This window comes from Cydia strobilella, chromosome 4 (assembly GCF_947568885.1).
Source record: "Cydia strobilella chromosome 4, ilCydStro3.1, whole genome shotgun sequence".
Classification (NCBI taxonomy): domain Eukaryota; kingdom Metazoa; phylum Arthropoda; class Insecta; order Lepidoptera; family Tortricidae; genus Cydia; species Cydia strobilella.
In genome coordinates, this window is record NC_086044.1 from 9310980 (window position 1) to 9326220 (window position 15241).

General features: G+C 37.5%; 1 protein-coding gene across 1 annotated transcript; it reads right to left on the reverse strand.

Moving 5' to 3' along the window:
- Positions 1–304: 304 nt before the first annotated feature.
- On the reverse strand, positions 305–8752 carry LOC134741149 (uncharacterized). The gene is made up of 3 exons (XM_063673920.1): positions 8617–8752; positions 5327–5526; positions 305–462 (listed from the first exon to the last, which is right to left on the reverse strand). Exons 1-3 carry the CDS (start codon positions 8725–8727, stop codon positions 351–353), a joined length of 423 nt encoding a protein of 140 aa, XP_063529990.1. The 5' UTR covers positions 8728–8752; the 3' UTR covers positions 305–350.
- Positions 8753–15241: the final 6489 nt, after the last annotated feature.

Sequence of the window (15241 nt, forward strand, 5' to 3'; positions counted from 1 at the left end):
GGTAGATTGGCGAATTTTAACTTGATAATTCCGATTAAATTAATCACATGGACCTTACTTCAACTTCTAATATTTCTTTTACTTTATAACAGACATGGTTTCGGGAATGTGGTGAATTTTCAAACAGAAACGAGATACCTACATACAGTTTGGAGGTTTTATTGATCGAAAACTTGAAATAATATATAAAAATTAAGAATAAATCGTATAAAATAATTAAAAAGTACAAATAAAGAGAAAATATGAGATTTCACTAGTTTTCACCCAATTGCATAGATTTCACTAGACTAGAATAACAAATCGTCGTAGTAAAAATACCGCTCAGAAATTAGAGACAATTGATTCAATGTTCAGGCCTCTTCTTTTTTCTCAGGCTTCTTATTCTTTAGATCTTTCTTGTACTTCATCGCCTTGTCATCTTTGGAACGTTTAGTTGTAGTTTTACTGCCGATACCTTCAAACCTGAACAAATATAAAAGATATAGTTTGTCAAAGGACTGTCTTATTTCAAACATAGACAGAGATAATCATGTTATCTTTGTCTTACACTAGTACTAGCACCCAAAAGAATAGGATGAGTATAGTTCTTTTTGTTCTTATTTACTGACAAGATTTGCTTGACCAACTATATAATTAAGGATGCTGGGAGCGACACAAGGACGTTACATTTAAACTGGACGTTTCGCCTCATAGACCTAGCATTACATAGATGCGGCCTACCGCGTGCGCCCGTAAGGGATAGACATAGATGACGTCATAAACGTGGGGATACCATATTGGTAAAAATTACCCCAATATTTGATATCACGTTGGGGCGATTACCCCGGAGGCAAAGTTTGACGGTATTAAAATTGTTGAATAAAATATCAATGGGCCATTCTTTTTAGGCGTATGAACAATGAAATAATTATATATAATTCGCGCAGGTGGTACAAAACTAAACATGTTTAGTAAATCAAACGTAAAATAAAATGTATTATGAGTTTTAATTTTATGAAATCACAAATCACAATCACATTATTCACACCAATTAATGTACACCACATTTAATCTTCACAACATTTGTTTATATTATTTTTTGGAATTAGAATTACGAAAAAACTTCCGAGGTCAAAATTACCCATAAAATTATGATATTTTCGTCTGGTATCCCTAACATGATTGTTATGCAGCTAAATTAAGAAGAAGATTAAAAACGGCTGACCTCAGACTCGTCTGAGTAGCTGACATATTACCACAAACAACCTACGTAATTTGGGCGGATAATTTTAAAAATAATGTTTTGTTAATTTGCATAAATAATTGTGATATTTTTATTGAAATCGTTTGATTCTACATTGCTTTGAGTGTAACGTAATTTTACGATGTTATTCTCACATATTGCGTTAAGAGAAAGGTGTATCATTTTTAAGAAAAAAAAACCGACTTCAATGGGGGCCGCTGAAAGTTCACTTATGGTGCACTCTCAGATTCCAGACAATAAAATGAAAAAGACAGCATCTTTTGCCTAATTATGTAGAAAAGGAGGTAAAACCACCCACTTTTCTAGCAGCATTTCGTTTTTGTAAGGGTCACAGCTCTAACCTAACCTACTTTTCTGATAGCAGTTCTGTTCTGTGAGAATCGCAGTTCAAAACCCAACCACCCACCTAACCCACTTTTCTAGTAACATTTCCGGGTCCGGGTTTTGGTCCGGATCAGAGTCCGGGTCCGTGTCCGGCTGGCCGGGTCCAAGTCTGGGTCAGAGTTCGGTCCGGGTCTGGGTCCGGTTGGGGTCCATGTTCAGACCCGGGTCCGGGTCCGAGTCCGGGTCCAAGTTTAGGTCTGGGTCCATAAGGAAGAAAACAAATCGCCAAACGTGGACTGTCATCGAAGAGTTCCATTCTGATCGTTATCAGCAGTTTCCACTTTATCAAATGTCACTTTTTTTAAATGTAAATGCTGGATTTGTTGATGAAAATACAAAAATCACTATATGTATGCCTTTCACATTTGAGGAGTTCCCTCGGTTCCTCGTGGGTCTCCTCATCAGAACTCGAGCTTGACAAAAATATGTCTTAAAAACTTAAGTTGCTTAACAAACACAAAGAAGTGGACAAATCGCCAAACGTAAACTATGCGTCATTAAAGAGTTCCAATCTGATCATCATCAGCAGTTCCACTTCAGCAAATGTCACTTTTTAAAATGGAAATGCTAGATTTGTTGATAAAAATACAAAAATCGCTATATGTATGCCTTTCACATTTGAGGAGTTCCCTCGATTCCTCATGGATCCCATCATCAGAACTCAAGCTTGACAAAAATGTTTCTTGAAAACCTAACTTGCTTAACAAACATAACGAAGAGGACAAATCGCCAAACGTGAACTATGCGTCATTGAAGAGTTCCGTTCTGATCATCATCAGCAGTTCCACTTCATCAAATGTCACTTTTTTTTTATGTAAGTGCTTGATTTGTTGATGTAAATACTAAAATCACTATATGTATGCCTTTAACATTTGAGGAGTTCCCTCGATTCCTCATGGATCCCATCATCAGAACTGCTTTTTGACAAAAACGGGACCAATCTGTATGTATATACTTACAATCAAAAAAAGAATTTTCAAATTCGGTCCCGAAATGACGGAGTTATGGAGTAACAAACATTTAAAAAAAAAAAAAAACGAATTGAGAACCTCCTCCTTTGAAATCTTGAAGTCGGTTAAAAATACCGTACTTACGCGTGAAAGGTTATGTTCTCATATTTTTGCTCAGAGCGGCTATTACAGCCGATTACAGAACTATTCACCATTATTTTATCAATTCAAAACGCTAACCATCAGACCATCACTATGTTTTATAAGAGAAAGCACAATTTCATAAAAAAAACAACAATAATTAAACAAGCAACGAACAAGCATGACATGTCACGTACTTATTTGTTTGCCACAATTTCGGTTGTGGCAGCGGTGGAAAAGTGAAACTATGACAAAGACAAAAAGTAATATATTGCTCTCTGTCACTACTACTGAAAGATACATAATACCATGGAGACTATATAAAGGAGCCAAATCTCTATGTATGAAAAGTGTCCATCAAAAAACAGTAATTAGGCGGCGCCACTATACACCGAAATACTACCAAAAACAACCTACGTAATTTGGTCGGGTTATTTGTTGCCTTATATGGTTCATGTTATACTCATGTCCCAGAGCCTAACTAGCGCCACCGGAGCGATTAGGAACTAATAATTTAAAGCTGAAAGCGGTCACTTTTGTAACAATTCTGCCATAAGAGATTGGCATCCTTTCTATGCCATCCATTCATAATACTATCCCGTTCGGTCATTTCGCCCCACCCGTCATGACCGATCCAATGGCAATGCGACAATAAGATTGGTCGATTAAATTTGTAGCCCACCATAAACCATACAAATTTACGGTCGGGAATAAAAAAAAAAGTGAGACTGTGGCAAGGACAAACAATAACGTATTGTGCAGTATTAAGCTGCTGAAATAATAGATATATAAAAAAAAAACACGCGGAGGTATTTTCTATAACCAGAAAATATTATTTTAGAATATGACCTGATAAACACAAAAATACAGTTTGTTTAGCATTATTTACGTGTCTTACGTTATTAAAATTCTTAACGGTCAACGATTGTCAGCTAATATTATACCGGGTTAACCGGAGCTCTATTTTTAACTGCTTAAGCGCGCTCCAGACTACGCGGCGCGAAGCCGCGACCACGAGTGTGATTTCGCTGTTTAGCGAGCTAGACTCCACACTCGCGTTCGCGGCTTCGCGCACGAGTGTGGAGGGTCCTTTATGCTTATAATATTAGTTATAAACATAGACCTAGCATTACATAGACCAGCTATACGCGTGCGCCCGTAAGGGATAGACATAGATGACGTCATAAACGTGGGGATACCATATTGGTAAAAATTACCCCAATATTTGATATCACGTTGGGGCGATTACCCTGGAGGCAAAGTTACCTTGTTTGACGGTATTAAAAAATTGTTAAATAAAATGTCAATGGGTCGTTCTTTTTAGGCGTATAAACAATGAAATACCTCCTATAATTCGCGCAGGTGGTACAAAACTAAACATGTTTAGTAAATAAAACGTAAAATAAAATGTATTATGGGTTTTAATTTAAAGAAATCACAAATCGCAATCACACCAATTACACCACACCACATTTAATCTTCACAACATTTGTTTATTTATTTTTTGGAATTAGAATTACGAAAAAACTTCGAGGTCAAAATTACCCATAAAATTATGATATTTTCATCTGGTATCCCTAACATGATTGTTATGCAGCTAAATTAAGAAGAAGTTTAAAAATGGCTGACCTCAGACTCCTACCTACCTACGTAATTTGGGCGGATAATTTTACAAATAATGTTTTGTTAATTTGCGTAAATAATTGTGATATTTTTATTGAAATCGTTTGTTTCTACATTGCTTTAAGTGTAACGTAATTTTACGGTGTTATTCTCACATATTGCGTTAAGAGGAAGGTGTAAAATACCGTACTTACGTGTGAAAGGTTATGATCTCATATTTTTGCTCAGAGCGGCTATTACAGCCGATTACAGAACAATTCACCAGTATTTTATCAAAGTTCAAGCAATTAAAAACGCTAACCATCACTATATTTCATAAGAGAAAGCACAATTTCATACAAAACAACGATAATTAAACAAGCAACGAACAAACATCACATGTCACGTACTTATTTGTTTGCCACAACCTCGGTTGTGGCAGCGGTGGAAAAGTGAAACTATGACAAGGACAAACAATAACAGCGCTTTCTCTGCTACTCCTACTGAAAGATACATAAGACTATCCCGTTCGGTCATTTTCCCCCACCCCTCATGACCGATCCAGTTATACTAGATTCATGGTTATAAATTGTTGAGCAATACACTTTTTGTCAGTCGCGACACACGGGACATCTAGTGTCGAGTAGCAGTACTGATATTCCGCTACTTGATGCTAGATGTCGACTACGAACATAATAGTCGTTTCGGTATCAAAACTGATATGGAGTGAGGAGTGAGCACTTTATGGGCCAGTTGTTGCACCAATCACAATTAACATACTGATTAACGTGTGATTAACGTCAAGCAACAGAGAACTATGAAACTTTCCATACAATAAAATTTAGCGAACGGTAAAATGGTGACAGACGGTTTGATGCAACCGGCCCTTACTCTACTTAATTCTCTTTGGTCTAAACAGAGAAAAAGCCAACAATTTGAAAAGGGAAATGGGGGCGTCGTGAGCTCATCTATCATCCACAACAACGACGGTGTTTGTAGGTCTTACTTTTTCATTTTAAACATTTTCTTTTTCTCAGGTTTTGGGGGCTGCTGGGCATTTTTGAAGCTCAAGACGTAACTTTTTACTATGTCAACGTTAAAAGCGGTGTTCTCAGGGTACATTCGTTTTTTCCAGAGGTCTCTTTCAGCAATCCACATTCTTTGGTATTCGTACGAGAGCAGCCATCCTATGCGCGATTTACCCTCCTGGAAACGATGTAGTTTAATTATCATATTAGCCGAAACTGCTGGATAAAGGCCTCCCCGTAGGATGGAGATTAGAGACAACGTTCGCTCGTGCGCTGCCAGCATCCAAGTATCCTGCGCTTCTGATGCTAGATTTAAGTCCGGTTTACATTCGCGTGCGAGCCACGAGCCGAGACGCGAGTGTAAACGGTGGGCTCGTGGCTCGTCTCCCTAGAGAGAGGCCTCTACCCCTCGAGCCCACCGTTTACACTCGCGTCTCGTGGCGAGGCTCGCGGCTCGTCTCGTGTCTCAGCCACAGTTGGTAAGCTCGTCGAGCTAATCAATTTTAAACACAAACGGCACGGTATTATAAGGTTTGTAACCGAATGACAGCCGAACGCGAATGTAAACAAAGCGCGCGTCCCGCGCGAACCCTATGACTCGTGCCCAAAAAACCGCTCCTCCACGCGAGCCGATCCACGAGACCACCGTTTACACTCGCGTCTCGTGGTGCGGCACGCGAATGTAAACCGGACTTGACCAGAGTGCAGGAATTCCTTGTTGCGGGTGCTCCCACGCTGCAAGCAACTGCGGTTAATAACGATTGTAGGTGGACTTGTGTATGAGATGTGGGTAGGGGAGAGAATGAATAAACAGTCTTTTTTTTTTTTTTTTTTTTTTAATCCTTGTTTAAAGAGCTTTGTCACTTTTGTGACGATGTCGCTCTGTGCGTATACAAAAATGTGACTATCTTCTATTTAGTCCAAGCGCAACAAGTTTGTATAAACATTTTGCATCCTCAGATAGTGGGTGCCCCAAAATTTGGTTGCAACCCCCAACTTCAAATAAGGTTACGTTCATATCCTTTCTCTCACTTTCGTTTCGGACACACTCCATGATGACATGGTATGCATCCTCCAAAATGTCACATTCGTCACAGTTTGGCGACGGCACCTTTTTCATTAGATACGCAAATTTATTTAATGGGATGTGTCCGGAACGTAGTCTAAATGCTAATACTAGTTCGCGTCGACCCATGGACGAGTCCTCAAACCATGGATTCCTTAGAAGTTGTGGCTGGATCGTTTTATACCATATCGCCTTATCTACCGATCTACAATCAAAGTATTCACTCCACATTTGCCTACATTGTTTTTTGACTAGGTGAATTGAATCCATAAATGTAGGTACTATACTAAACGGGATTCCGTCGCTAACCGCCTCATTTGCTAAAATATCTGCCACCTCATTACCTGTAAGACCTATATGGGACGGTATCCATTGTAGGGTAATCGATTTATCGTATTGTTTTAATGTGCGAACTGTTTTTAGTATAGAATAGGCTATCGGTGCTCCTCGATAGTTCGAGGTGCATCGAGCCAGGTGCTGAAGGGAACTCCTTGAATCTGTCAGTATTACAAATTCTTTTCCATCCACTGATTCAATCCAAGATAATGCTTCTGCAATAGAAACTAGTTCGACCTGCATAATTGAGATATTGGCAGACATTTTGAACTTAGCCGATACCTTGCATTGGGGGTCATAAAAGGCAGCACCCGATATTTCCTTATTCTTGGAACCATCTGTAAATATTTTGTAATGCGACCCATATGTTTCATCCAAATATTGAGTGCATTTAGCTTTGAGTTGGTTTTTATCATATAGTCTTTTCGCTTGCGTTACGGTTTCTAAATTTATTTTAATGACATCAGACAATTTTATGTTATTAATCCAAGTATCTAAGGTAAACATTTCCAGTTGTTTTTTTGACTGAATTAGGACATCCTTTAGACAATTGTGAATCGAAACTAAAAGAGGTATTTTAATGCCATACTGACGAGAGCTGAGAATTTGAGATAAATTGCAAATGGAATTAATTGTAGGATTATTCAAAAGGGGTTTAGATTTTAAATAGTATTTACCAGCCAGATAATATCTACGAATGTTTAGTGGGGGGATATGCAATTCATTTTCCATTACATGTATAGGGGAACTTTTTATAAATCCACCAATCACTCGCATACATTGGTTTTGAACTTTGTCTAACTTGTATAAGTGACATTTTGCGCTCGTGTCATAAAGGAAGCTACTGTAATCCAATCGACTACGTATAAGAGCTATATATAATCGTCTTAAGTGTTTGGGATGTACTCCCCAACGGGGTCCTGTGAGAACTTTAAGAATATTGATAAATTTAGTCAATTTTTGTGTTATTTCATCTATATGTCGCTTCCATCTCAGTCCGCGATCAAGCCACAACCCCAAGTACTTAACATTATCAACTACTTGTAAGGCTGAATCGTTTACGCTAATGTTTATTGCCTCGGCCTTTATATATTTGCCAAAAACGCATATTTTGCTCTTAGACCCTGAAATTGATAGCCCCTTTTCCTTTAATAGACGGTTCATCATATTTAGAGCAGATTGTATCTCAATTATACCATCATTGACGTTCTTGGCCGCAGTGTATAAAACGAAATCATCAGCATATTGCGATACTGTTACTGTTACATTTGTTTTTGTGGAAATATCTATACCTACATTTATACTTAGGTAGGTAGTATATTTATATAAGATTGATTAAGACTTGGCAATTTTATAAATTTCATGAAGCCGCCGGTAGAATTAGATTTCCATACCTACCTATTTACCTAATAGGTAGGTAAATAATGCTGCGTGTACCTCCTACTACATAATTTTGATAAAACTTTATGAGGTTTTTCTCGTCATGATTGAGTGCAAGTAGCCCTTAACTTAGTTAATACAAATAATTACATTATTACTAATAATTATGTAGTGATGATAATTGACGTAAAATAAAAACACGTCCGCGTCTACCCTTCGCGCTCGGTACCACAAACTAGCGTGTTTGTGGTACTGGTACGCGGCCCGCGCCGCCCGTCACCCGCGAGTTCCCCTCCGTTGCTCTGCGTAAGTACATTCGTCGCGCTACTGTAGGGAATATTGTAATACTGTGCTAATGGTGAAGGATATAAATATAATCGGTGGTAAATACGATCTAATTGTGTCATTTAACTACCTAGCGAAAAAACAATTTCGATTGACCACAATTATTATCAGTAGCAGTAGGTATGCTATTTTTATATTTACCATAAATTTCCAGGGTTGAGGATTATATCTGGGGAAATCGGAAGAAATAATATTATGTACTGGGGCACATCGTTGAGCTTTCTCCCATTTAATTTGGCCCATTCGCCCCATGTTTAAAATATAATGTGTACTGCTACTATAATAAACAAAACCCTAAAAACGACAGTAAACAGTCAATGTGGCATATTATCATTTTTAAAAGTAGCCATAATTTCCTTTTACTTACCTAAACCGGCCAGCAAACTATTACCTAAAGCCCCTCCACACTCGTGCGCGAAGCCGAGAACGCGAGTGTGGAGTCTAGTTAGCTGATCGGCGAAATCTACCACACGTTCGCGGCTTCGCGCCGCGTAGTCTGGAGTGACCTTCTTTTTTAGGGTTCCGTACCCAAAGGGTAAAAACGGGACCCTATTAGTAAGACCAGGCTGTATCTCATGAAGCGTGATGATAGCTAGACAGTTGAAATTTTCACAGATGTATTTCTGTTGCCGCTATAACAACAAATACTAAAAAGTACGGAACCCTCGGTGCGCGAGTCCGACTCGCACTTGGCCGGTTTTTTTATACCAAGTCGGTGGCAATCAAGCATACGTCCCGCCTGATGGTAAGCAGTTACCGTTGCCTATGGACGCCTGAAACACCAGATATTACATGCGCGTTGCCGACCCTTTAAAAACCTGTACACTCCTTTTTTAAAGAACCCCATACTGTAGCCCTATTATACTTACTTTACTCTTAGACCTTCCTAGAACTGCTCCAAGGTCGCGGTGCGGTGCGATGGTGTGTTAAGGTCCCTCCACACTCATGCGCGAATCGCGGCTTCGCGCCGTGACGGCCTACATTCGCGCGCGAGCTACAAGTAACGGCTCGTCTCCCTCTCCCCTCGAGCCCACCGTTTACACTCGCGTCTCGCGAATGTAAACAGACTTCACGCTTGGCAAGTCGGCACGCATGTAAACAGACTTTATATATTGATATATGTATACCAACCTCCTAAACTATAAGCAATTCAGACATAGGTAAATTTGATTACAAAAACAAAAAGATGTTTTTTTTTGTATTTTTTTATTTGATACACAAGTGAGTTTTAGATGTTAAGTACTGCACCAGTGCACCTGTAACAATAAGAAAAAAAAATTGTTAAATAACACAATTTTGAATTAATAATAGTACCTAGAGGGCATAGTTTTTTTGTGTGCCATATATTAGTCCATTTTAATGCATCCTGCATTGAATGGGTGGAGTAAGCAACATAATATACCCTCCTATTCTTTGCATAATTCTTATAAAAAGAACATGACTGCCTGGGAGGGACAAAAATATAATACCTACTAGAACACGAGTTCACAAAATTAATTAGTTTTATGCTTGTGCATACTATTTGCCCTCTTTAAGGAGACTAAACCAAAATAATGTTTTTAATACAGTTGCTCAAAAAGTGCTACTTTTAGTGGCTGTTTAGCGTGCGGAAAGTTGGTTTTCGCGAACTAGTGCTTTTTACTTTTCCAATTTTTTTAAATTTTTACTTGTTCCAATTCATGACTACTTATTGATGAGTGTTAATATTAGTTTCCTTTAAACGTCGTAATCAACATAAAAACCTAATGTTAATGTAGGAATACGAAAAATATGCATATTTCATATTTTATTACTTACCTCTTCATCATTATAAGTATCATAACACGTTTATTTTTTAATGTTGAAAAACCGTTCTTAATAAGTTGTCTGAATGGAACGGAACACCTGTCAAAGAAGAGGCGTTTTTTCTTACTGCAAGAATGTTTTAAGTTTCCAAAGGCAACATTCGATATTGTAAATAACGATATTTAGGTAATAATAGTACAATGTTTTAAATTTACAATTGTTTCTGTCTTAGAACATGCATTTGAAAAAAAAAACTCATTGAAGTGGGTTCAATAATAATAACAAAATCCATTCTAGTCGAATAAAAGCAAAAAAAACACCTCTTCATAATGTCAATGATGTCACAGAATTAATAATATAAGTTACGAATTCCTTACTTGTAGTTTCTTATTTTTTCGCAACTGTATTAAAAAACGTCGTTCGATACACGTGCGGAAATGTCATTCTTCACTCGTCCCATCTCGGTACTCGTGAAGTAATGACATACTTTCCGCACTAGCATCGAAATGTACTATTTCAGTGCCCAATTTACACAGCTTGCTCGAAAAAATTCAATTCGAACCACTCAATGTATTAATATTGAAATACCTGATCCTCACAGATCCTGGTGTTTTTGGGTTCTTTCAACTCGGTATCACTAGCATATTCAACCCTGATGATATGCTGTCGATTCCGAGTGGAATGAGCTCAAGAATGTCCAGATTTGAAAGAATCAGGTTTTCAATATTTATTTTCGAAAACGCCCATTTTCAATGACTGATTAATCTAAATCTAACAGTTGCAAGTCAAGCCAAAGGATTTTTCGAATGTAGGTAGGTACAGTCAAGTGTAAAAATATGGGTGCATATAACATACTCAAAAATATGTCCCTAAATAACTCACTGACATAAGAGCTATGGGACATTTTCGAGTATGATGTGTGCACCCATATTTTTACACTTGACTGTAGGTACTAGGTATTGAAACTAACAGGTATGGAAGTTTTTTAGCAAACATCAAAAATTGAATATTCATATCAATGAGGATATAATAAGATAGAGCGGTACTGTCATAGTAAATTTTGTAACCACTGTAAATTCACTGCCATCTATCGACATACTTTAAAACTAAAAATGAAGATTTAAAAAAATACGTTAAAATGTATTTAAATATGGATAAATTATTTTTTTATTTGCATTAATTATTTTTATATGATTTTGACCCATGTTCTTTCACTGGTATGCGTTAAAATTATAAATAACAAACGAAACAGTCAACGCCCTCTATACGAGTGTAGGCCAAAACTAGTGGCGCCATCTGATTGAGTCAAATTTTCGTGATTTTCGAGGCACGTTTTTTCCTTAGACTGTATCCATCTATTACGGAGTTATATCTATCTTTGTTCATACTAACCCATCTATAGTTCGTTTTTTTTGCATTAGTAAGAAGGTAAGAGATCTTGACGTGGCTTTTTATTAAAAATCGCTTGAAAAATAAGTCACAGCAAATATGTTACAATTATAAATCATATACGACCTTTTGCTTTCATAATAATTTTTTTATTTTAAAAGCGTTTTTCAATATTTTTCAATAAAAAGACACCTAAATTGTTAACCTATTTTCTAATGCTAAAAAAAACGAACTATAGTGAAGTGTAAAAATATGACCAACATTTTGCACCTTATTCCTTTATACAACTTGAAAAACATAATATTGCCATTGCCATATCCAGAAATGTCAGACACATCAACATACCTACTTTATACAAGCTATAAACTAATGAGGGCTAACGCGTATGAATTCGCCGCTAGGGGCGCTAGTGTAGATGGTGGTCTTTTCCATAGTTCGAAATGTCAAATGTCACAGAGGCGCCAACTGGTGAGCAAAAAAAACGATAGCCCTCATTGAAAGGTCTTATGGTTTTTGTGGGCCCTCACGGATACACTTTAACCCATAGGGATCTTATATGCAGTTACCCCCTAGGAAAGATCCGTCAACTACTCAAGAGCTTTTTCCACCATCTCCATGTGCCGGATGATGGAGCTCATAGGTAGCATTTTGAATTCCTTTGGTTCTCGATAGCCTGCTCAAAAAAGTCCTTCGTTCTTTATCTGGCAAGGGTGGGCAACATTAGGTGTTTTACTGTCTCTTCTAATAAATTGAAAGGTCGCCATCAGGTATACCAGAGGGGTCGAGGTGCCCATAAATATCTGAACACACTAGCGCCCTGATAATAGAGGCGTGTTCAGATATTTGTGAGAACCTTGGCTGCTCCGATATATCTAATGGCGACTATCATAACTCTTGTAAGTCTGAAGGTTTCTAGCCTGCCTGCTAGTATTCTACTGGCATGGACGGCACTCATGACAGCTTTAAGGGTTAAATAATTCGTGGAGCGTTATATGGTTAGAAGCTTTTCATTAATTAATAGGGGTATTAACACACCTTTTCTTTAAAGTTTTCATAGCACTATTAGCAGGTAAAGAGAAAACTTGGCCATGTGCTTTCCTCTACACAAATTTGCCTGTTTTTTCTCAAATTAATTACCTACTAGAGCCTGCATTGCATGTAATGAAATATACATGCCAAGTTTCTAAATAAATACTTATGGATATTTGCTTTAAAATTTGAAATTAATTTTCATGAATTTGCACATTGATGTGTTTAGAAAGCATGGATGCTCTTTGGTAACCTCAAATTTTCATTTAGTGTTTGATAGTAATTAGTGTTTAAAAAACCGGACAAGTGCGAGTCGGACTCGCGCACCGAGGGTTCCGTACTTTTTAGTATTTGTTGTTATAGCGGCAACAGAAATACATCATCTGTGAAAATTTCAACTGTCTAGCCATCACGGTTCATGAGATACAAGCCTGGTGACAGACGGACAGCGGAGTCTTAGTAATAGGGTCCCGTTTTTACCCTTTGGGTACGGAACCCTAAAAACGAAGGTTTTATATTGACCTAATGGCAAGAAAACTCAGCGTAAACTAATGTAATGAGTATAAACTAAATATTAAGATCCAAGCCATGTTAAGTATTGTAAATAGTAAATAAAAACTTAGCTTTGTAATGCAGGAAAAGTGTAGAAAGCTTTATTTTTTTTTGAATGTGTAAGTGTGTATACACGGTGGCTAAAAAATAAGTGCAATCCTTATAACTTTTATTATGGGGCCAAACCCGAAATCGCGAAAAAAAAATTGGCCTTGGCAACGGGAATGCACTTATTTTTTAGCCAGCCTGTATAAAAGCTAAGGTCAATTAAATAAAAACTGATAGTATGTAGTCCTCAAATTCTTCAATCATTCTAAAAATAATTACATCTTTCACTATCGAAAATATATTTTTATTTAAACACGAACACGTGGTTAACGATACACAAGTAACCAAGAGATAGCTGAAATTTTCCGTTCGTATCACTGAGATACTAGCTGCACTTGAAATACAATTGACAATCTAAACAGCATCACTAACATCAGTCATCATTAGTCAATTGTATAGATAAAGCAATAAAGATATATGAAATATAAATATAGATTAGAGATGAATTCGTTAATTAATCAAACCTAAAACCTAAGTAATAGTTCAGATAGCATCTTTTCAACTAATTGCAAGAATACCTAAGGCCTTGCAATCGGCTTTAGGAAAAGGCGTGTTTTAGAGGTTATCAAAGTATATAAAAATAAAATTAAAATCAGCTTACCCAGTTTATTTAGACCTCGCACGCATCTTCCTGCGTTTACGCTTTAGCCTTCGCATGCGCTTCTTACGCCACTGAAATAGAAAAGAAAAAACATTAAAATGTGTCGAAAATGTAAGGTTGGATTGTACGTGTTAGAAAAGAAGTAAGAATAATGTACATTCAACAGAAGAAATATAAAAATATACAATACCTTGGCTCTCATACCGAAGAGATGAGAAGTTTACTTTGGAGAGACCGCTTATAGCCTTGTGATCGTTGTAATAACTGAAGATACAATATGAGGACCGGCTACGACAAGCGAGCGGGCCCGTGCGAAATCTATAAAAGAAAGAACAAACTGAAGTTACCAGACGCAGGAATAATTTGACTGTTTTTATTGCCAGGCGACAAAATTAATTAAAAAATAATGTTTTGACAGTGAATAGAAATCTTGACGTAACAAATGGGGCAATTATTCGTACAATCTGATTAAATCTAAAATTGGTTGGCACACCGGCTGCGTGTGCGTAGACGTGCACGTGCGTGCGTCGTGAGTGTGGAGCCTAGTTCGCTAATCAGCGAAATCGACTCCACACTCACGTTCGCGGCTTCGCGCCGCGATTCGCGCATGGGTGTGGAGGGCCCTTTGGAGCTGTCAAGCTGTGCATGCACACGTCAAGGTGCGTAACGATCCAACCCTTACTCCCTCGTGCTCCATGGTTCTCTTTCTGTAGAGGGCCCTCCACACTCGTGCGCGAATCGCGGCGCGAAGCCGCGAACGCGAGTGTGAAGTCTACATTCCTTTAAATAGCTATGCGTTTATGATGCGTAAAGTTGACTCGCCCAAATGTAATTTATGCGGAGTAGTTGAAGACGTTGAAGAATGGGTCACTTTAGATTTGTGACCGTACTGGTAACATTGTAAATTGATACATGCCTTGAAAAAAAATGGTCTGTCAAAAAATTGACAATTCGATCACTGCTGTAGACGTATTCGCGCCAAATCTATTTTTATCGAGATATTGTTCATAATAATTAGATTTATCGTAAAAGTGATTGAGAAATATCAAGTATAAGTGAAGGTAAGTTTCCTTAATATGTATTTGACTTTTTTTCACTTGTATTCTAAGTAAATGCTATTTATTTAACTTACGGTTAACCTATGTTGTCGTTTAGTTTGACAGTGTTACCAACATTCTGCAAAAAAAGTGTAATTGTAATGTCGTTTGTAGTTCCATTGTGGCACGGTACGAAGCTTCGTTTTAATATTGATTGTTATTTTGGCTATTAAAAGGCAGATAATATGAACGCTAACGCTATTAT

Coding starts and splice junctions, on each gene's coding strand:
- LOC134741149 (XM_063673920.1), bottom strand. CDS start 8,727: ATGGGGCGAATGGGCCAAATTAAATGGGAGAAAGCTCAACGATGTGCC. Junction 5,527..8,616: donor CTCAACCCTGGAAATTTATG/GTAAATATAAAA, acceptor CATCGTTTCCAG/GAGGGTAAATCGCGCATAGG. Junction 463..5,326: donor AAAATGTTTAAAATGAAAAA/GTAAGACCTACA, acceptor ATATTTGTTCAG/GTTTGAAGGTATCGGCAGTA.